At 40.5% G+C, this 23,256-nt stretch overlaps 1 protein-coding gene across 1 annotated transcript in view; it reads right to left on the bottom strand.

Annotated features, from left to right (window-relative positions):
- Positions 1–4,712: 4,712 nt before the first annotated feature.
- The window catches only part of LOC131273718 (L-amino-acid oxidase-like), a 34,514-nt gene continuing 15,970 nt past the window's right edge, over positions 4,713–23,256 (bottom strand). The window contains exons 5-6 of the mRNA XM_058277902.2: positions 7,360–7,493; positions 4,713–5,630 (exon numbers count right to left, since the gene is read on the bottom strand). Coding sequence (XP_058133885.1) covers positions 4,799–5,630; positions 7,360–7,493 — 966 coding nt within the window. The 3' untranslated portion in view covers positions 4,713–4,798. The remainder of the gene's footprint in view (positions 5,631–7,359; positions 7,494–23,256) is intronic.

Raw genomic sequence — 23,256 nt, 5'->3', positions numbered from 1 at the left:
ACGAAATGGGTGGCATTAACCTCACGCATGGCATCCCAGGGTTCCTGTTTTAGTAGTGACATTCCCCATCATCTGTCACTTTTCACATGGACTTGGACATATGACCAAATATGTCCCTAAGCCTGTCCCCCAGATCACTGAGGGCAAGACTTGGGCCTGATTCCCTGAATTTCAGGGCAGTTGTCTGGGGATTTGTTTAACACAATTGAACCTTATGCAAGCAGTGTGGAAGAGTGGGGCCCTTATGAGACTGTGGCAGCCAGTGGTCCCTGTGGGCTGAGTTGACAGTGAGGGAGGAGACAGATAACTACACTTTATAGGGAGGTTATTGGGGTTTCGACGGGTCAGTGCTGCGCTGGCCATCTGCCATGTGGCCAGAGCACATCCCTGCACCTTTCTGCTGGGTATGCCTCAAATGCAAGGCTTGATGGCTCTTTGCATGAACCATTTCTCAGAGTTGTTTTTTCAGCAGGCAACCTTGAAGGGAAGGTAATTTTTGACCCTTAACCCCTAAACAAGGGGCAGGCTTAGTGTTCCTCAGCTGTAATGGAAGCCCATTGCATGCATAGTGTCTATCTGAGCCTCTCTGTGCTGCCACCTGTGTACTTAGCGGCATGGGTGCTCATGCCGATTGCTAGTTATGAGTAATAGAGACTTTTGTCTCTAATTTAGGGGCCTCCTATCTGTCTTCTGCCCACGTCCATGAAACTGTAGCAGGCGAGCTTGTTCGTTTGCAAGTAGGATGAAATTCCAGACCTTGACAGAGTGCGGTTCCTGGATAGTGTGTTGTTTTGTCCAGTCTTCAGGATCTGAAGAGAATGACACCGACTGAGCTGGTTTTTTGTTTTTTGTTTTTAATTTTAAAAGACGCTTTAGATTACATAAATGTTACATTAGAAATATAAGGGATTCCCATATGCCCCATTCGTTCCCCTGCATTTTCGCACATCAACATCCCTCATTAGTGTGGTACATTTGTTGAAATTGATGAACACATATATTTGTAGCTTCGTTACTAACCATGGGTAACAGTTTATAATTTACACTCTATCGCCCACGAATTTTTAAGTTATCACAAAATATACAATTACCTGTATCCGTCACTGCAGTGTCATGCAGGACAACTCCAGTGTCCCCAAAATGCTCCCAAATTACACTTATTATCCCTCTCAGTACCCTCAGAACCTCTGGTGGTCCCTGCTTTTATATCAAAGATAAAAGTTCTTCCATTGCTAGAATAATATAGAATGAGTCTATAGTAGACTAACAACAAGTCTACTTTAGTCCATTGTTCATTCCCCAATCTTGAGGATTTTGGGATGGTGATGCTCACTCTGCTTCTAATTGAGAGGGACTTCCTTTGGGCTCTTGTTACCCCATGGTAGTAAACTGTCTGCTCAACTTAGAGCCCATTGGCCCCTTCCAGTGGCCCTTGGGTGATTGCTCACACCCAAAGGAGTCCCATAGGGACAAAATTCAGGCCAGTTAAATGCCAAATAATGGACCCCTCTAGAACTCATCTATCTATCTGCCCTGCCATCTCTGTGTCTGTCTCTTGAAAGAGCTCATCAATATCTACTCCATCTCTCTGCTTCTTTAACCTCAGGGTTGCCAGGCAAGAAAGATACAGGGAAAAAGTTAGGGGCAGCCATGTGGCCTTGGCCTTGTGCATTCTGGCGACTTTTATTCATATGAGCATTACATATATCCATTGCTGAATGTCTCCGAAGTTAATTGTTGATTGTTTGAGGGACATAGAAAATAATACAACAGAGCCATTGGACATACAAGAAGCAAGAGAATTTTTTTTTTTTTAAATACCAGAGCCAGGGATTAAGGCCTGGACCTCCTATGTGGGAAGCCAGTGCTCAATCCCCAAGCCACATAGGCTCCCCTAAATTGGTTTTATTGTTTGTTTACTTGTTGTTTGTTAGTTTTTTTTATTTAGTAGGAGACACTGGGAACTGAAATGGGGACCTGAAATGGGGAACTGAAATGTGAGCAGGCACTCACAGATTGAACCATATCTCCTCCCCATTAATTTTTTTTTTAAAGAAATTTTATTGAGGTATATTCTCAGAGCATCAATCCACAGTGTACATTCAGTGGCTTTTGGTGTAATTATAGAGTTGTGTGTTCATCACCATGATCAATATTATAGCTTTTTCATTACTCCAACAAGAAAAACTCCCCACTCCTTAGCTATCACCTCTCAATCCCTCTATCTCAGGCAAGTTATTTTAACCTCTTTGAGAATCAGTTTTTCTCCCCTGTAAAATGGAGTCTTTACTACTAGAATGCGTACATCTAGGTTGTTGTGATAACATGCAACAGCATGCAGCGTCTTGCCTTGCTGCTCACACATACACACTTGCCTCTCTTGAAGTACCTAAATCCCCAACTTCTCTTAGAATTCACAGTCAAGGGAGGTGGAGGGGGAGAGGAATGCTAGGGTTAGACTCAGATGAAATAACAGAGGAGTGGAGGGCCAAGATCAGGCTCTTGAGGTCAGGGCCTTCCTCTTTAGGCCTCAGCACTCAGCTCTGTGGTTATCTGCATGCCTACCAGAAGGCAGATAAAGTACTGAGTGATGGCCTTAAATCATGAATGCTTTATTGCTTTAATGACTACATCAGGTGGCGGACGTGGGCCAGTGGTTAGGGCGTCCGTCTACCACACGGGAGGCCCATGGTTCAAACCCAGGGCCTCCTTGACCCGTGTGGAGCTGGCCCATGCCAGTGCTGATGCGCGCAAGGAGTGCTGTGCCACACAGGGGTGTCCCCTGCATAGTGGAGCCCCACGCGCAAGTAGTGTGCCCCGTAAGGAGAGCCGCCCAGCGCGAAAGAAAGTGCAGCCTGCCTAAGAATGGCATCTCCCACATGGAGAAATGACACAAGATGATGCAGCAAAAAGAAATACAGATTCCTGTGCTGCTGACAACAACAGAAGCGGACAAAAGAAGACGCAGCAAATAAACACAGAGAACAGACAACTGGGGACTGGGGTGGGCTGGGAGGGGAGAGAAATAAATAAATCTTAAAAAAAAAAAAATGACTACGTCATGTATTGTGGTTCTTGTTAAGACTGTCTACAGTGCCAGAGGCTAGGATTTAATAGCCACTTAGCCAAACAGTAGAGTTACTCTGTTACTTGGACTTATTTAGCTTCTTCTAGTCCAATCTTTGGGCCCAGGTGGAGATACAGCCCGTGTTAAGGAAAACAAAATGGCCACCTGCATGGGCTGCTGCCGGGGAAACCCTCTGGGGGAGTTTTATATTATTTATGAATTCCAAAAAGAGATATTGATTATGTTTGTAAACAGGTCTGTTCCTCTGGGTGTGATAGCCCTTTCAGTGTATTAAAATTCAGAATTTTCACTTAGTTTATTGAAACAAGATTAGGGTTTTGATTCTACCACGTGATTAGGGTGATCAGTGTGTTCCCCTCCCCAATTGTGAGCTATATAGACAGACAGTCACTCAAGGAGAACCCAGAATAAGATACAAACAGAGGGGTAATTGGATGTTGTTCAATGGATAGAGCTTCCACCTACCATGTAGAAGGTCCAGGGTTCAATATCCAAAGCCTGCTGGCCCATGTGGTAAGCTGGCCCATGTGGAATGTTGCCACATGCAAGGAGTGTCACCCTGCACAGGGTGCCCCCCGTGCAAGGAATGGCCCCCACACACGGAGTGCGGCCTGGTGCAGGAGGGTAGACCACCCAGGAGTGGTGCTGCCTTCCACAGGAAGAGCTGATGCAGCAAGCTGACACAATGAAAAAAAGACACAGAGAAGAGACAACATGAGATGCAGCGAAGTAGGGAGGTGAGGTGGAGCAAGTGAATGATCACCTCTCCCCCACTCTAGAAGGTCCCAGGATGGGTTCCTGGAGCAGCCTAATGAAAATACCACAGAGAAAGAAGAACTCACAGTGAATGGACACAGAGCAGACAATGGGGAAGGGGGGAAGAAATAAACAGAAAAAACAAAAAAGATACACAGAGGAAAAGAAAGAGCACCACAAACACAGAAGAGGAAAGAACTTTTATCCTGAGGTGCCGGGATGACCATGACAGTCTATAGCTGACCTTGTGAAGGGACCAGAGCAGCTAAGCCTAGGAAGAAATAAGCCCTCCAGCCTGCAGCTCAGATCAGAAGAAGCTGGGCCCATGGAGTCTTAGGGGAAAGAGGAAGGCTGCATCCTCACAGACATGGCACGCCATCTGGCATTGTAGCAACAGAGTTTGGTGAGGAACTAATCTTGAGCTGGACTCTTTAGGCCTTGTGACTGTAAGCTTCCACCCCAAATAAATACCCTTTATAACAGCCAACAGAGTTCTGGTACTTTGCATTGGCACCCCTTTTGTCTAACACACCCTCTTTAGAAGGGCTTGCCTAAGAAAAGGAACACATGGTACAGGGTTGGTGATAAGCAACACCTGCTAATAAACTGTTTTGGGGTCAATAGAGATAGCTCATCAGATGGGACAAGCACACCATAGTAATCAGCTTATATCTGCCCCTCCCCACCCCAACTTTGTAAGACTCTCCCATGTAAAAGGGGAACTTAACGTCAGTCAGTTGGAACATCTCCTCACTAGTCTCCATGTTCCCACTCCCTCAGAGGAGCTCCGTTCTGCTTTCTCAATGAGATGCTGCTGTGTGTGTGAATCGTTCAGTATAGCCACGAGATGAAGAGCCAATACAGCCTCTTGCATGAAGAGTGTTTATTTTATCACAAGGTACTAGGTTTTTAGACTTCTCCCAGTAAGCCAATTCCTGTGCGCCCTGATGCTGCCTACAGCTCAGTTTTGGGGTGGGACCCTTCCGGGTCTCTGGGGCCCTTTGAGGAAGCCAAGTTCACAGCCTCCTGGATGTCCTGGGCGGCCCTGAGGCCTGACTTGATGGCTGTGTCAATCCAGCCGTGGGGCAGGGACGTGTGCTCGCCGACAAAGTAGATCCGCCCTTGAGGTTGGCAGAGTTCCCGAACATAGTCCACGTATTGGTAGGGGGTGAAGGAGACAAAGGCGCCAATGGAATAGGGGTCCTGGCTCCAGTCCTTGACCTTGGAGTAGGGGCACAGGGCCCGGAGCTCCTCCTTGGGCCGGTTGTGGATGGCAGCCAGGTCATCCAGGACGACATCCACCACTCGGGCAGGGTCCATGGCAGTGAAGATTGAAGTGTCATCGTCCAGGGTGTAAGAGGCCAAGAGGACCCCTGTGCCATTAGGGAAGATGTGGCTGGGATAGATGATGAAGCGGGAAGGCCGGTCTGTGGTGGAGTAGCCACCATAGATGCCGTCACGCTCCCAGAAGCGCTGTGTGCAGGCCAGGGCCACCTTGGCAGCACTGTGGTACGGGACAATACGCAGTGCATCCTCTTTGCTTGGGGAGAGGGGTGGCTGGAAGCGGAGCAGCCAGGCTGCCTTGCTCGTGGTGGCCACGATGACATAGTCCGCAGTCAGCAGTGCTCTTGGCCGCAGAGGTTTGGGAGTCTGGTACCTGATGCGGACGTGGTCACCTGACACCTCCACCTCCTCGACTGGTGAGTGGAGCTGGACAGTCTTCGGCAAGAGGGAGTCGTGCAGGGCAATGGGGAGCTGGTCAAAGCCTCCGGTAATTTCATCAAAGCTGAGGATGAATAGGCAAGAAAGAGGGAAGTGAGCTGATTGGCAAGGCCATTGGGGCTAGACATGGGCTGAGTCCTTTAAAGAACTTGCTTGGGCCCAGGGCTAGAAAGATGAGCAGTTGGAAGAAGGAGAACAGGCCAGGCCAAATGACCATTAGCTACAAGGGGCTAGTGAAAGGGGCACCTTCAGGCTGACAGGTCAGACAAAGGCCTCCCCTGTGGGCAGGTCTGGCCCCGTGCTGGGTACAAGAATTAGAGGATGCACAGTGGTCTGGCACCCAGCCACTCCCCTCTTGCCCCTTTGGGTGGCCATCTCCATACAGTGCTCCAAAGTCCCATGTCATGGCCAGTATTCTTAGTCACAGGGCTGACAAGGACACAAGACCCTTGCAGTCACTCTCAGCCCCTTCTACACAATGTCCTTTGTGAGAGCCTAGCACAGGGTGGGCTCTCTATGCATGAAGTTGTAGTACCACTAAGATTCCCCATTCAGGAGCAGATGCGCTCAAGAAGTTGAGCACCTGCTTTCACACAGGAGGTCCCAGGTTTGATTCCCCATGCTTCCTAAAAACAACAAAAACAACAAACTAAAAAATGTCAGGGGAGCTGATGTGACTCAGTAGTTGACTCAGAGTAACCTGTGTGGCTCAGTAGTTGACTCAGGGGAGCCTATGAGGCTAATAGTTGACTCAGGGGAGCTGATGTGGCTCAGCACTTGATGCAGGATTGCCGATGTGGCTAATAGTTGACTCAGGGTAAAAAATGTTGCTCAGTAGTTGACTCAGGGTAACCTATGTGACTTGGTAGTTGACTCAGTGGAGCTGATGTGGCTCAGTAGTTGACTCATGGTAACCTATGTGGCTTAGCAGTTGATTCAGGGGAGCTGATGTGGCTCATTAGTTGACTCAGGGTAACCTATGTGGCTTGGTAGTTGACTCCAGGTAACCTATGTGGAGCCGACATGGCTCAGCAGTTGACTCAGGGGAGCCAGTGTGGTTCAGTAGTTGAGCACCGGCTTCCCACTTACGAGGTCCAGGGTTATCCCCCAGCCCTGGTCTGTCTAGGGAGTCCCCTTCCCTTCCATCCTCCTTCAAGCAGGCCTTGGCTTGAATTTAAACTGATTTTCCCAGACTACCTAAGTTGGGGGGTTGGCAGAGAGGACACTACTGGGGAAAGAAGAGGTCTGGAAGCTCAAATATCTGAGTCTGCTCGGCTCTCCAACAACCACAGCCTGCCCTCCTGTCGATATCCACAATCTTGTTTGTCTGAGTGGGGTCTCACGGAACCAGGGAGCACATACTCCATTTTATTTCACCTTTACAGCCCCAGAGTGGATGCCTAGCTGCCAGTAGGCTGGTGGCTGTGGGTCCAGATCTAGCCTCCTTAGTGCATCTTTCTGTGCTGAAAGCCTCAAGCTTGAGCTGTGGCCATCGTCCTACAACATCTGTAATCTCCTGGCACGATTGTCCCTTAGCCAGTGGTTCTTAAAGTGGGGTTCCTAGACCAGTACTATGTGCATCACTTGGGAACCTCAGGCCCGGTCCAGATTTCCGGAGTCAGAAACTCTGAGGATTGGGACTTCCAAAGCTTGAAAACACCTGCTTTCATCCCTTGCTCCCCTATCTGTTCCTTTGGGGATCCTCACCTGCTCTAACAAGTTCTTCCACCACTCTTCTGGTTAGTAACACACACACCCATGCCCATTCTCCCACCTCCCACTCCAATCCCTACGTTTGGTTGTGGAAGGAGACGATGCTACGCAGGCTCTCCATGAAGGACTCGCAGTAGCCAAGATCGACATTCATCAGGTCTCCGATCATCTGCACGGCCCCGCGGCTCAGGTTCCCCACCTTGATCAGGAACTCCTGCAGCCTCATGCAAAGGGACAGAAGGAGGGTCAGGGTGTCTGTGGAGCTGAGGGCCAGAGACCGCAAGCACCAGAAAGGATCAGGGTGGAATGGCAGGACAAGGGCACACTCAGCTGGGCACAGAGCTCTGAGAACTATGCTCAGAGATGTTATCAGGGCTGTGGAGGCCATGGCCACTGGAGGCTCTGAGGGGGGAGAGGGAGGAAGAGGGGTAATTTGCGGGCATTTTCAGGACTCGGGAATTGTCCTGAATGACATTGCAATGACAGATACAGGTCACTGTACATCTGATAAGAAATGTGCGGGAGAGAGCATAAACTGCATGTACACCACAGTCATCACTTAGTGGCAATGCTCCAAGGCGTGTTCATCAGTTGTGACAAATGGACCACACTAATAGAGGATGTTGTTATTGTGGGAAAATGTGGGAGGGGAGTGGAGGGGCAGGCATAAGAACAGCAAAAACAGAACAAAGGGTACTGAACTGCAAAGCAAGCGAAAGCTGCCGCATCTTCATCTTGCTTACCCAGCCCTTCCCCACCGGTGTCTAACTGATTCCTCTTGGTGTCCCGAGGAAAAATGATTTAGTCCCGGCTCCAAAAAGGTTAAGACTTCTAGGGAAACCTGCCATCCACTAGAGCACTTAAACCTTGGGCCTAAACTAAATGAAGAGCTATAATTAAAGAATTCCCCAAATATTCATGGGAGAATTTAGAATTCTTTTGGTTGCCTATGATCCAGGATTATCTGACCTTTATCAGCTTGTGCATGTGTTGGTCAGAATTCTGATGCTAAATCCTGGATGGCAAAAGCTGATCAGACCTGGAAAGGGACCTACAAAATTTCTCTTTCCATGATAAATCTGAAAGTCAAATAAGGCTGGGAAACAGGGCAAAGATTTTACAAGATTACTTGTCAGGGCAAAGAAAACCTTAAAAGTCTCCTCTACAGATTAAAATGGAAAAGCTTTACATCTCATATTAAACAAAGAAGTTCAACTTGTCCCATCTGCCAGGAACAAAAATTCTGATAACTAAATCCAAATGTTTTAAAAATTCAGGCATACTTAATCTAGGTAAACCTTTGGCAAACAGGACTAGTTGACTATTGTTAATCAAATGAAAAGTAACTATATCTTCTGAGTTATCCACATTAAGTGCAATATAACCAATTTTACATGGTAATAGGTTGCAATCTACTTGGGTATGTTCTTCCTAAATTTATACAGATTTGCTGATGAAATAAACTAGCATTGTATCTACTAAAAGTTTAAAATGATGAAAAATGTAAATCTGTGTTTAACCAAATTGAAATATTATTCTGACAAGCTTTATTTCAAGAGTTATTGTGTTTTGTAGAATGTTGACTTGAAGACGATTTCTAAGGTCATTTTCATAATTTAAGTATGTAAGGAATACAGGATGAGTTTTGTTAAGGAAAAAGAGTAGTTTTGTCCTAAAGTAAATGGACTGGATGTTGCAGAATGAGAAATAGGAAAAGTGTAGGAAAAACACAAAGGAATATAAAAAGTTGTAGAGGATGTGGAGAAGTGGATTTTATTTGTCATGTTCAATGGTAAGATTTGAAAGGCTTATTTATAAGATTTTTTTAAAAGGCTTTCATGTAAGACAATATTTTCATGTAAAATTAGAATTTGCATTTCTCTCTATTAAAATTGTAAAAATTTTTTTGGATTATGGGCTGCTTTTAGTGAGAGGTTATAAAAGCTTTTGCTTAACTATCTGAGTAAAATGTCTAGAAGGCAAAGATTCTATGTCATATCAGAATAGTTTCACTGATACTTATATTGACTTTATCATCCTTTTTTGTTTAAGAGGATGTCTTCTCACTTTAAAAAGAACTAAGTTTTTATTTCCTTTTTAAAAAACAATAATTTTACCTCCTATATTTAATTTTAAAATCTTTCATTATCACTTTCGTTAAGTTGGTAAACAACTACTGTTTATCAGGGACCTATAATCCTATTTAGGATCTCCCTGACATATTTGCATTCTCAGAATCAAACACTAAGCCATACGCTTTGAAGACATGCCTGAATTTCCTTGTCTTATTTTCAGTCTATTCTCTTATTCATCCTATACCCCTTCCAACTCCCGATCTCCACCCCCAAAATATCCTATCTTCACCATGATTTCCTTTTTATAAATTTTTAAATTTTTATTTTATTTTTTCCATGATTTCCTTTTATCTCCTATTTACCCTATTTTTGAACTATGTACTCCTATCTTGAACACAATTCCTTTGTATACCACCATAGAGCAAAGGAAACCAATCAGAATAAATTCTGGGTCCATGCCCACCCCCATTTTGTCCCCAAACAGGTATTCCTGTAATAGCCATATCCCTTTCACTTGCAGTCTTGGCACTGACAGGAAACATTAGATACACCCAACCAGATAGATCCCCTTTTTGGAATGACTGTGCTGGGCATTAAGAGCCCCCAGACTGGTTGACAATATGACCTCTTAATTCATCCCCCAAGGCCAACCAAATCTTCATGTCAAGACCAGATATAGATACCACAAGGAAAGAAATGACTGATCAATAACACTAATGACTATATATGCAAAAATCCTCAACAAATACCAGCAAATTGAATGTACTTTAAAAGAGTCAGAGGGAAGTAGACATGGCTCAACTGATAGAGCATCTGCCTATCATATGGAGGGTCCAGGATTTGATTCCCAGGGCCTCCTGATCCATATGGTAAGCTGGCCCACGCATAGCACTGCCACGCAAGGAGTGCTGTGCCACACAGGGGTGCCTCCGCGTAGGGCTGCCCCATGTGCAAGGAGTGTGCTGCACAAGGAGAGCCACCCTGCGTGAAAAAAGCACAGCCTATTCAGGAGTGGCACTGAGCATACAGAGAGCTGGCATGGCAAGATGACACAAAAAAAAGAGATGCAGTTTCCTGGTGCCACCTGACTATGCAAGCGGACACAGAACATACAGCGAATAGACACAGATAGCAGACAATGGTGCGGGAGGGAAGGGGAGAAAAAAAATCTTAAAAAAAAAAAAGAGTCATATACCATAATTAAGTGGGATTTATCCCAGGGCTGCAAGGGTGGTTCAACATAAGAAAGTCAATTAATGTAATACACCACTTTAACAGAATAAAGGGAAAAAAAACCAAAACAATCCACACACATGGTCATCTCAATGGATGTAGAAAAGTCATTTGAGAAAATTCACCACCCTCCTTGATTAAAACACTTATAAAATTAGCAATAGAAGTAACCTTGCTCAACATGATAAAGGGGATATGCAAAAAAACCCACTGCTAAGATTATATTTAATGGTGAAAGACTGAGAGCTTTTGCTCTAAGACCAGGAGCAAGACAAGGATGCTCACTGTCACTACTCTTATTCAACATTGTACTGGAAGTTCTAACTATAAAATTAAGCAAGAAAAAGAAACAGAGCACATCCAAATTGGAAAGGAAGAAATAAAATTTCCCCATTTGTAGATGGCATGATTCTATATCCAGAAAATTCTGAAAAATCCACAACAAAGCTACTAGAGTTAATAAACAAATTCAGCAAAGTGGCATGGTATGAGATCAATACGTAAAAATCAGTGGTGTTTCTACACCCTATTAATGAACAATTGGAAGAATAAATCAAGAAAAAATTCCATTTACAATAGCAACTAAAAGAATCAAATATGAAGGAATAAATCTGACCAGAGATGGAAAGAACTTGTATACAGAAATCTGAAATGCATTGCTAAAATGAGTTAAATATGACCTAAACAAATGGAAGGACATGCCATGCTCATGGAATGGAAGTCTAAATATTGTTAAGATGGCAATTCTACTGAAAGCAATATACTCAAACAAATCCCACTAAAAATTCCAACAATCTGCTTTACAGAAATGGAAAAGACAATCATCATATTTATATGGTAGGGTGAGGGGCCCTAAATAGCCAAAGCCATCCTGAAAAAAAGGAAGAAAGTTGGAGGATGAACTCTTTCCAGTTATAAAACTTATTACAAAGCCACTGCAATTACAATAGCCTGGTACTGGCACAAGAATAGACTGACCCTGGTATAAAAATGAGGGTTCAGAAATCATTCCTGTCACTTATTGAATTTTGACAGGGGGGCAAAAACCACTCAACTAGGAAAGAATAGTATCTTTAACAAATGGTGCTAGGAAAACTGGATCTCCACTCATTTGCAAAAGAATAAAAGTGGACTCCTCCTAATGTGGGCTATGAGTGGAAGGCTCTTTGTCTCTTCAGAGATAACGTAAACTATATGTAACTTGTGAGTGTGAGGTGATGAAAGGCTGCAATCCTGCCCTTAGTAACCATGGCAAGGACTCCAGTCCCAGGAAACAGTTTATCAATGCAAAGTCTATAAACTTTAAGTATTCAGGGGAAATGCAAACCAAATATGCTAAAAGCTTATCTAGAATGCCTGAAGTCCATGCTAAAATCTTACCTAAGATGTAGAAGATATATATGCTAATTCAAGCCTATTAAAAACTGAAACAAAAAGACCTTTTAGCCTTTCCTCTGTATAAAAAGAACTCAAAAATCTTGTTCCAGGCTCGGGATTAAAACAAAAAACTCCCGAGTCCGGCTGGCCATCAATGAACCATTTTTGCTTCTCAAAATCATTCCTGAGTCGTGGCCTCTCTATATGCAAATAATTAAACGTCTCTCAAATTCTTCAACATTTTTGGTCCACGAAGGGATCGCAAACGAAGGCCAGAGACAGTAGCATTTTGCTGCCCCTTCCAAATCCCTGAGGAAGCCAGGAGGACTCAGGTGGACCCCAAATCTGGGTGTCCCTGGATTAAATTTAATCCAGAAAAGATGTGAGCTCTACCAGAATCTTCCTGACAAAATCGAGGGTAATTGAATGTCTGAAGAAAAAGATTCTGGAAACGAAAAAGAACTCCAAACATGAAAGAATGTAAAACTCCCTGGGTGAGCACAGTCTGGAAAGCCCTAGCTTTAATTGGTAGGAAGGAGAGGCAGATCACCTCCCGAGAGAACCCTAGCAGCCACAGAAAATTGGGGGAAAGCCGTTCTCTCTTAAGTCTGGAATAAGGAGAAAAACCAGGAAAATCCCCTGATGTTTTAGGTTTGTCTAACTGCATGTTAGAATCTAGTACTAGTCTTATACCCAGTAAAGGAGTGGAGGCTTAATTTTAATAGGAAAGGCTGTTAATAGGTTTGAGTCCTAATATCCAGGAGAAAAGCCAGGAAAAAGCCCTGGTGTTTTAGGTTTGTCTAACTGTATGTTAAAATCTGGTACTGGTCTTATATCCACTAAAGGAGTGGAGGCTTGATTTTAATAAAAAGGGTTGTTTATAGGTTCAAGTCCTAATGTCCTAGAAATTAGTCTAATATTAAAAAAAAAAAAACCAACTTAGTTACAGGAAAATGAATCAGCTTTTCTAGTGGAGCTTGGTCTGGGTATAAAGTTAAACAGTAAAAAAAGTCTAGCTGAAATCTTTTGTTATGGTGCTAAATTATAAATGAATTCGCTTTATACCAAATGTTAAGTGTTCTAAGGTTTGTGATGGCTGTAGGGGCAGCCATGCTGAAAATATATATGTAAAATTTGTGGGTCAAATTAGTAACCTTTGTGCTTCTGTCTGTGTCAGCTCAATGCTAGTGTTAGAGTTGTGTCGTTATGTAAAGTAGAAATCAGTAAAGCTGGAGCCCTCCCTTGCCATTAGCAAAGAGGTGAAATAATTATGGAGCAAAACTGAAAAGTCTGGATGTTTGCAGAGTCTAGATGTTTGTGTATACTCTGCTGTCTTGTCTCTGGTCTGCCCCTTTGCCGGGGCTTGGAAGCCATCTGTGTCCTCGCCACACACCCAAATTTGTTAGGGCTGTCCCAGTCAGAGTGGCTGAGTCCCTAAAAGAGCTGCCCAATTTAAGTAGGTTCTATCTGCCCATTTTAACAGAAAGCTAGAAAAAAAAGAGCAGCTTGCCCTTTTCTAGTGAGTCCACATACTTTCTATTCATAAGTGGCTTTCCTATTTGATTGTTGTGTACCCAACTGCCTGGAAGGGGTGGGGGTGGGGAGAAAGTGAAGGGAGTAAAAAGCAGAATCAAAATAAATGCAGTTCCCTCCCTAGAGTGTCAAAGCCAAAATATGTTTGCATTCTGCCCAGGTTCTTAAAAGATATTGTAGTAACTTTAAGTAAGAGAATGTGTTCTGTGAAAGTAAAATTTGTCTTAAAAATATAAATAATTATAAAAGTTTAACAAAGCATTCTTTAAATTAAGGTATTTAAATGGCTAATTGCAAAAAGTCATTATTAAACAAAAACTGAATTAATAATAAAAGTAATTTTATAACAAAAAAACTTTTCTTTAGCAGCCAGGCTCCCCTGCCAACTTGCTTCCAAAAAACTATTTCTAATATTACATGCTACTAAGTATTTAAAGTAAAAAAAAGTTCATTATTTTAACAAGCTTGTTTAGTATTAATGGGAATTATATATTGTAAAAAATTTGCCTGGTAACTTAGTATATAGGATATATAAAATATGTTTTTATTGTTAAGGAAACAGAAAATGATTTTGTCCTAAGATAAAATAATTGATTATTGGAAAGAGTCAAGTGTGGAACAAAATCTGAATGAATACTAAAAGTGTAGGTTTGTGGAAAAAAAATTTTTATAATTAAAATTAAATAAAATCAATATACAAAATAAATCTGTTTTATCAAAATAGCTTCTTGTGCTTTAACCTCATCATTTCCTCAGTGTTTAAAAACAAATTCTTATCTCTTTTAAAAAACATTATGTTCTAAAAATCAAATCCCGAAAAGTAGCTTTTTATTTCAAACTGCAAGAAATTTATTCTTTTACCTTGAAAGAAAAATTAAAATGATAGTTAAATTCATTTAATATATTATAAGTCAAATAAAAATTGTTTAAAAGTGTTATGAAATTAACAAGTTTTTAAAAAATTAATAAAAACTGTAACTAAGAGTTAAAAACATTTATAAATGCATTTATATTTTAAAACAGCAGAAAAATAATAACTAAAATTATAGCTAAGTGAATTTAGCCTAAAACTATTATTTAAGTGTAAATTCTAAACTAATCTTTCCTTTGTTTATGGTTACTTCAAGCCTAATCTCACCCCTTGCCTTTGCCTATAGTTTTTTTCATAATAGCTTCTGCCCCTACAAGCCAAAAAAGAGCTAAAACATCACTGTCAACTGTCCTAGTATTAGTAACCCTTTCTCTCATGAATTCAAGTATAAACTAAATAAATTGCTGCCTGATAAAATAAAGTTAAACAACCACTGAAGTTTTATTATCTCCAAAATAAAAAATAAAAAAAAAAAATGAGGAAAGGGGGAAAAGTCTCCTGCCCTAACAGTCAGTGCTCCTAAGAGTGGCAATTCATGAGAAAAACCAGTCTGCCTCCCTGAGGCTTCAAATAGCCTCAATAAATATATATAAGATTAATCTTGTTGCTTATCCAAAATTCTGCTAAATTCAAAGTAAAATATAAAGTTCTAAAATAAAAAATAGTGCTAAAGCATTAAAAACATTTTAGTTACAATCCATTAAATAAAAAAAAATTCTTGTATAAAACTGCAGTCATAGTGCAAATTAAAAAAAAGTTTCAAAAGTCTTTAAAATGTTTTGCAGTCACACTTGTTTTTTAAAGTAACTAAAGTTACATTTTTGTGTCAAACTATTCATGTCTGCCTATTTGCTCCAATTGTTAAATATGCAGTTATAGAAGTAATATATATTTCTAAGCCCCAAATTAAGCTAAAGAATATATAAAATAATGCAAATTATAAGTAACATCAACAAGTTATTTCTTTGTCTCTTTGTATCTGCCCATTTGCTCAGTGTATATCTTCATACAGCAGAGTAATATCAAATTAATGAATAAAAATTCTTAAATAAGCTCAATTCAAATTATTAAAAACATATTTAATTTTTAATAATTTGAAAATTAAATATGCAGTTACATATGTAAGTAAATATTCTTAAAGCCCAAATTAAACTAAGCAAGATGAAAAAGTCATATAAAAATCTAATCATAAAAACAATTAAAAAAGGGCCTCTTCTTTGCAAGAGCTTTAAAGGCAAAACTAGGTGTAGCAAATTAAACCTATCTACTAGGCTAGGAAATTAAAAATCAGTTTGCCCTGTAATTTCCCAGTGTAAACCTTTTGTCAACCATAAAATGTAAAAAACAAAAATTAAGTTAATTTCCACATAAAGAAAAAAAAAGTTAATTAGTGTAACCTGGCAGCCTGCTGCCTCAGTCTCCCACTCCCGAGTTGAACAGCAGTAGAAAAAACCAGCTTAAGCCAATCCTATGGGCAATAAAAGAATGCCCAAAAAGTAGCTAGGTCAGTGCCATTTCAGCACTAAATTCTATTCCTTATTTAACAAAAGAGAGCAAGTAAAAGCTAAAATGATTGAAATGTAATAAAGGAAGCAGTTAAATCACAAACTTTTGCAAGAGAAAGTTAAATCTTCTCAAATAAGCTATAACTCCTAAAGCATCCAATCTATAAAAAAACAGAGGAAGAGCTTGCATGCTAGGCTTAAGCGTGTAAATTGTGTCATTTTTCTTTGTTCGAGGTGCCAGCCATATCTGGCTCTGCGCCCCTTATTGCACAATTAAGAATAAATTATTTTCTTCTTCTCCACAATCTGGTGAGCCTTATTTTCTTCCAAAAAATTTCTTCCCAACAAAATAAAAGTAATTAGTGGCTCTATTAACAAATTTCAGTAAGTAAAGTCCATACAAACAACAGAAAAATCTTTCCTAGGTTATAATTAAACAAATTAGGTAATTGTGTAATGTGTTTTAAAACCTGATAATCAGTATGCTTTTAAATTATTCATTTTCATAACTTAAACAAAGAAAAAAAGTTTTTAGCTTCCTGTAAGAAAAAAGAAAAACATTCGTGAAATAAACTATAATGGTTTCAATTTTATTTAACTTGAGTGTAATCTCCCATAGCTAATTTAGAAACTAAATTAACACTATATGTACAAAATCTTTAAAGTAATAAAAATTATAAGTTCACATTAGTAAAATTAAGCCAAAGAAAAAATTGTAAATATGCTCTCTTAAATAGAGTAAATTTCTTTAGTTAATAATTGTAATTAAAAAAATTTATTTAAACATAAAGTAGCTAGTCAATGTAGTTATAATCAATTATAAAGAGTTTATAAAACATCTTCCAAACTAAAAATGTTCAAGTAGTTCTATTTCTAAAAGTCATTGTTAACTAAAACTTAAATTAGTATTAGTTGCAAAAAAATAACTTTGGCGTAATAATAAAATCTGTCTAAAGGCCACCACAAAGTACATATGTAAGTAAATAGTAATAAAAAGTTGTCTTAATTCTATTAGAAATATTCTGTTTTCATTTTAACAATAAAAAATAATTTTTTCCCTGTTACTAAAGTAAAATACCTACTATTATCTTCATAGTAAAATTGTGTAAGTAAACAGTCATTTAATATATAATGTGTGGCATTAAATTGTCTAAAATATATATATAAAAACAAGAAATAAACTTTAACATTATCAAACTCTTTTGTGCATTCAAACCAGGCCTTGTATACATTGCATTTTTCCTCTCCATGTGCGTTATTGGCTAAGCTACTCACTAACTCCTCAATTAAAATATTTGCTGTATCAGCCTCTAGTTCTGCTCCTAAAGTCAGTGGAAACTACGTTGCAGTTTCAAGCTCCTGCAGCAGCCAATAATAACTCGGTACAACCAAGTGTACAATAGACATCGCCTCCAAACTGGCACTATTCCATAGTGCCAAAAAGCACTATGCACCAAACTAGTACAAGACTAAAAAATCTCTAGAATCAACAATGCTGCCACTTGCTCACTGTGTAAAAAACATGCTAAGTAAAGCCATAATACCAAAATACTGTAAATAAACCTTAAACACAATTGGCATTATAGTCTGCTCTCATGAAAAAATAACATGAAAAGTATTACAAACCTGAAACTTAAAACTAATAATTGCAACTCTAAATCCTTATGCATTAAGTAAGACATTAATTAATATTAAGTGCTGTACTCTTATCCCGTACTAAATACATGCTTAGTAATTATAACATTATCTTTTCTATTTTAAATCAAGTGTGAGAATATATTAAACATGTTAAATTCCTAGTAAATTCATTTTCTAAACAGTTAATAAACATGTCTGTAAAGTGAAGTAGCAGTCTCAGCCAAGCTCAGTCAGCTTACTATATTCTACTGTACTCTACTGTGAAGCAAAAGTAAAGCTTCCTTGATAATACTGTCACCTATTAAACAAGTCAAAATTGCTAAAAATTGTACAATTAAAACCAAAGTGTAAAAAACCTTTATTCTGTAGTTCTAATCACTCCCACAGCTAAAAACTAAAAGAATTTCCAACTTAGTATTCTAATCCTAAATAAAGCCAGGTGCCCAAGAAGTGCCAGTTCACCAAGAGCATCTAACGAAGCAAATAAATGCCAATCATTAAACAGATTAAAATGTATCTTCAGACAAAGCTAAGTGTCTGTTGCAATTTCTCTCTAAAAAATAAATAACTTAAAAAAATATATACACATGCTATTCCCACCAGCTTTTTAAAAAGAGTGCCATCTTTATAAGCACCTAACCTGGTCTACCTCTGTAATCCAATGTCCTCTTTTAAAAAAAGGTATTCCACATTTTTAATTAAGTTCATTGCTTTCAGAGTAAACATCTTATTAACCATATAAAAACTTCATCCAACTTCCTACAAAATGTCGAATCCATCTTCCTCCAGTTAAAATAAAATAAGAAATTTACACCTTATTAAGCAATAACTACAGCCCATAGCCAACAGAAAGCAGTTACAAAAAAAAAATCATCTCCCTTCAGCATCCCTTTTAAATTAAAGGTGTAAACTCTTATTTAAAGATAAAACAAATTAATACATAGATCTAAAACCTGCCTAAAAATCCACCTGACACCTGTAGCCCCAGAATAACTGCAGGGGGCCCTGCGCCAAAATTCTGCTGTCCAAAATAAAAACTTCTAAACTTCTAAAAACAGTCCTGAAGGCTACACTAAAGATTAATAATCAATCAAAACAACAAACAGCCATCCACCTCATAGTTCCAACAATAATTATGCCAAAGCTTAACAAGTTAAACTTTGGCAAAAGGGGGAAATAATGTGGGCTATGGGTGGAAGGGTCCTTGTCTCTTCAGAGATAACCTAAACTATCTGTAACTTGTGAGTGTGCAGTGATAAAAGGCTGCAGTCCTGCCCTTAGTAACCATGACAAGGACTCCAGTCCCAGGAAACAGTTTATCAATGCAAAGTCTATAAATTTTAAGTATTCAGGGGAAATGCAAACCAAATATGCTAAAAGCTTATCTAGAATGCCTGAAGTCCATGCTAAAAGCTTACCTAAGATGTAGAAGATATATATGCTAATTTAAAACTATTAAAAACTGAAACAAAAAGACCTTTTAGCCTTTCCTCTGTATAAAATGAACTCAAAAATCTTGTTCCAGGCTCGGGATTAAAACAAAAATCTCCTGAGTCCAGCCAGCCATCAATAAACCTTTTTTCCTTCTCAAAATCATTCCTGAGTCCTGGCCTCCCTATATGCAAATAATTAAACCTCTCTCAAATTCGACAACACTACCACATGCATAGATAAAAGTCAACTCAAAATTGATCAAATACCTAAATATAAGAATGAGGACTATAAAACTCCTAGAAGAAAACCTAGGGAAGCATCTTCAGGACCTTGTGTCAGTCAACGGTTTCATAGACTTTACATCTGAAGTGCAAATAACAAAAGAAAAAAAATAGATCAATGGGACCGCATCAAAATGTAACAGTTTTGCATCTCAGTGGACTTTATCATGAAAGTAAAATGACAACTTACACAATGGGAGAAAATGTTTGGAAATCACATATCTCAAGTGTTTAATATCTAGAATATATAAAGAAATCCTTTAAATTATCAACAAAGAAAAGCAACCCAATTGAAAATGGGTAAATAGTTGAATAGACATTTTTCCAAAGAAGATATACAAATGGCCATAAAGCACATGAGAAGATCCTGAACATTATTAACCATTAGAGAAATGCAAATCAAAACCACTAGAACATACCATTTTATACCCTCTAGAAGCTACTGTTAAACAGAAAAATACGAGTATTAAAGAAGATATGAAGATACAGGAAGAGTCTTTCAATGCTGGTGGGAAGACAGTTTGGCAGTTTCTCAGAGAGTTAAGTATGTATTTACCATATGACCTGGCAATTCCACTTCAGGTATATACCCAAAATAATTGAAAGCAGTGTTTCAAACAAACATGAACATTTGTGTTATTCACATCTGTTGAAAGATGGATGCAATCCAGGTGCCAATCAATCAATGAATGGATAAACAAAATGTGGTAAATGCCCACAATGGAGTATTATCCAGCCATAAAAAGGTGTAACATTCTGATACATATGACAACATGAAAGAACCCTGAAGACATCAGGTTGAGTGAAAGAAGTCAGACACAAAAGGACAAATATGTAAGGTCACACTAGTATGACAAAATTAGAATAAGCAAGCAAAGAATCAGAATCTAGAATACACATTACAAGTGAAGCAGGCTAATAAGATAGGGAATACACTGATCTGGAACCTGACAGAGAGTCTACGTGGACATCAGAAACCCGCAAGATGGCTGCTGGAGGAACCCCACCTACGGATTCTGCTATCCAGAACAAAGACTCCCTCCTGAGAACAACGAAAAGCCCAAATGTTCCCTAGAAACTTTATCATTGGGTCCTCACTAAGGAATTACAGGTGGGGTAACCAATCCAAATAGCAAACAACTGGAACCCCCTCCCCTGCCATTTGCAACGGGACAAAATAATTAACAGTTTAAAAGCTAGGCACAAGCGCGGGCTCTTGCCTTGCTCTTTTCGCCTAGGCACCCATCCTGCCATCTTTGTGTTGTTTTCATCATTTTTCTTCTGCCACGTGGTCACGCAAGTAAACCTAGGGATTTATAATCTATAATGGGGAATTGTAGCTTGTAAATCAGCCCTCTTCATTGCTTTCACCCCTTTTTCCTCTCCCTGGGACCCCTGCTCTGTTATTTTCTCCCATTTCTCTTCCCTCCCTACCTGAATAAATGACTGGCCTTACTCACCTGGCATGCTTTCAAAATTAATTTCTGCAGCACACCTGAGAATCCAGATAGAATCTGGTAACATATTTGGCTAGCCAGGTCGAGGCGTTTATTGGTAAGTGAAACTATGGGCTACAGCCTGCTTAATGCCTTCCTTTGGTTCTCTATTTTAAACGGGTTTGCGTCTGAGGCCCCAAAGGTTGTGATCCTGGGAGGGAAGGGGCTGAGGTCTGGAAATTCTTTGTGTCTGCGCCACCCATCCCATCTTGTTAGATCTAACCCCAGTCGGGAGGGCTGGGGCACAGCATGGGAGTTCACTATGAGGCTGGTCTTTCAAGCAAGGCTTTGCCCTCGACGCTGGAGACCGCTGCCTTCCTTCTCCTGCAGCCCTTTCGAGAGGGCACAGGGCAGTAGTGGAGGCCTGCGAGCTTACCCCTCCACTGGGCCCAGGCCTCTGCAAGCGGCTTTCCTACTGACCGCACCCACCTGGAGGAAGGAAGCCCGAAGACCATGGGCAGAGTCTAAACGGATGCCATGGATGTTCTCCTCAGGGTGGCTACGTGGCCAGAACACCCTTGCAATTTCTAACCTTTACCCATATTTTAATTTTTTACTGAATCTCTCTTTGCAGGTTTGTTAGGATGCTTTGGTCTGTTTTAAAAACCGGTAAAATAAAGTTCTCGTGGAAAGTGCCTTTTGTTTAGCAGGGAAGCTATTGTCTCCGGACCCCAAAATCTATTAACTTTGTACAATTAACCTCTAATTACTTAATGCTCTTTTAATAACTGGTTTAACTGGAAAAGTATCACAGTAAAGTAAGAACTAAGGCTGCACTTAATAATTCTGGAAGGATAGGAGGAAGAAGCACAGTTCGGCTTGGCAGCTTCAGGTTAGAAATCAATTCGGCCTGTCTCCCAAGTCCAGCCTGCCCCGGGTATCCCTGCAGCAGGGGCTCTCTGATTTCCTGGGGTGGTGGCGATCAGTGAGCAGCCAAACATATCCTGAGATTTGACTCAGGAACTTCTATTTGGGTTGGTCTCGGACCCTGGAAAGTAGGGGTGCCGAGAACCAGAGCAGGAAACTGAATGGCCCCCATTCCTTGGGCCCATCCATTCAGAGAGCAGCCAAATATCCCCTGGGACAAACATCTCAGGTGCTTTGATTTGGGGTCACTGCTCAGGCCTCCCAGTCAGCTTGGGCTCATTTATCTGATATCCAGAATCAGATACCCCCAAGACCTGCCCACAAGGATGCTTGTGGGCCACTTACACCCTGAAAATAAATATTCTCAGGATGCTGAGACAGGGCTTCAGCTCCAAATTATGTGGACTGGTAAGTTTAGTCAGGCTAGAATCCTGGGATGCCAGAATGGTCGACTAAAAAGTACTTCTCATTCTTCCTAGAATAATGGGTACAACCTCTAACATACTAGAAGGCTCCCCATTTGGATGTATTCTCATGAACTGGACAACCCTACCAACTGAAGGGTTGAAGGACAAACTGATCTTCTGCAATACTGCATGGCCACAATATAGCCTTGAAGGTGGCCAAAATTGGCCTGTAAATGGTACTTTATAGTATGACTGCATTTTGCAAATAGACCTCCTCTGTAAGAAGGAAAGAAAGCAGTCAGAGGTTTCATATGTTCAACTTTTTACGGCTCTATATGAGGATACAAGTTTCAGTGGATCTTGCAAGTTATGTTATGCTCAAGAAGTGAAAGCACTTCCTGAAGGGATCATCTTAGATGATCCCCTCCTCGGTCCCGCCTCCCTCCAGCCTCTGCTTCCATGCCTCCTGTGCCTATGCTACCCCAGCAGGATTCACAAGAAGTGGAGCATCTTTCCACCCTTATTAGGAAACACAAAGACGGCCTCTACCCAGTAAGGGAAGGAGCAAATGGAGAAGCAAGAACAATTAGAGTCCATGTTCCCTTCACCATGACAGATTTAACTCAGTGTAAGGAACAGTCAGGGCAATTTTCAGAAGACCCAGAAAAGTTTACTGAGGAATTCCAAAAGTTAACCCTAAATTTTGAGCTAACACGGGGAGATGTGTATGTTATCCTAGTTCCGTGCTGCACCCCTGAAGAAAAGCGTGGCATTTGAGAAGCAGCCCAGGGGCATGGGGATGGGATGGCTGCCCAGCAGCCCCAGCAATATGCTGTAGGGGTTGCAGCAGTTCCTAACAGGAACTACCAGAGGGCAAGCAAGAGCCTATATGATTATTTGATAACATGATTACTACTGGGAATGAACAAGTGAATTGTCAAGTCTGTTAATTATAATAATAAGCTGCAGGGAATAACCCAGATGGAAAAGGAAAACCCTGCCCTGTTTCAAGGGAGACTAGTAGTAACTATGAGAAAGTATACCCACGTTAATCCAGACTCAGCGGAGGGACAGATTATATTAAAAACCTATTTCATCGGCCAGGCAGCTCCAGATATGAAAAGAAAACTCCAAAAGCTAGCTCTAGGTCCTGGAACCTCAATGAATTCTCTTTGAAAAGTAGCTTTTTCTGTCTTCAACAACCCTGTCCAGGCCTTTAAAGAGTAGAGGGCAAAGAGGGACAGGCAGTAGGCTCAGCTA

The sequence above is a fragment of the Dasypus novemcinctus genome, chromosome 16 (assembly GCF_030445035.2).
Source record: "Dasypus novemcinctus isolate mDasNov1 chromosome 16, mDasNov1.1.hap2, whole genome shotgun sequence".
In the NCBI taxonomy this organism is placed as follows: domain Eukaryota; kingdom Metazoa; phylum Chordata; class Mammalia; order Cingulata; family Dasypodidae; genus Dasypus; species Dasypus novemcinctus.
The sequence above is the reverse complement of the archived record's forward strand: the minus strand, read 5'-3'. Positions and strand labels throughout refer to the sequence as shown.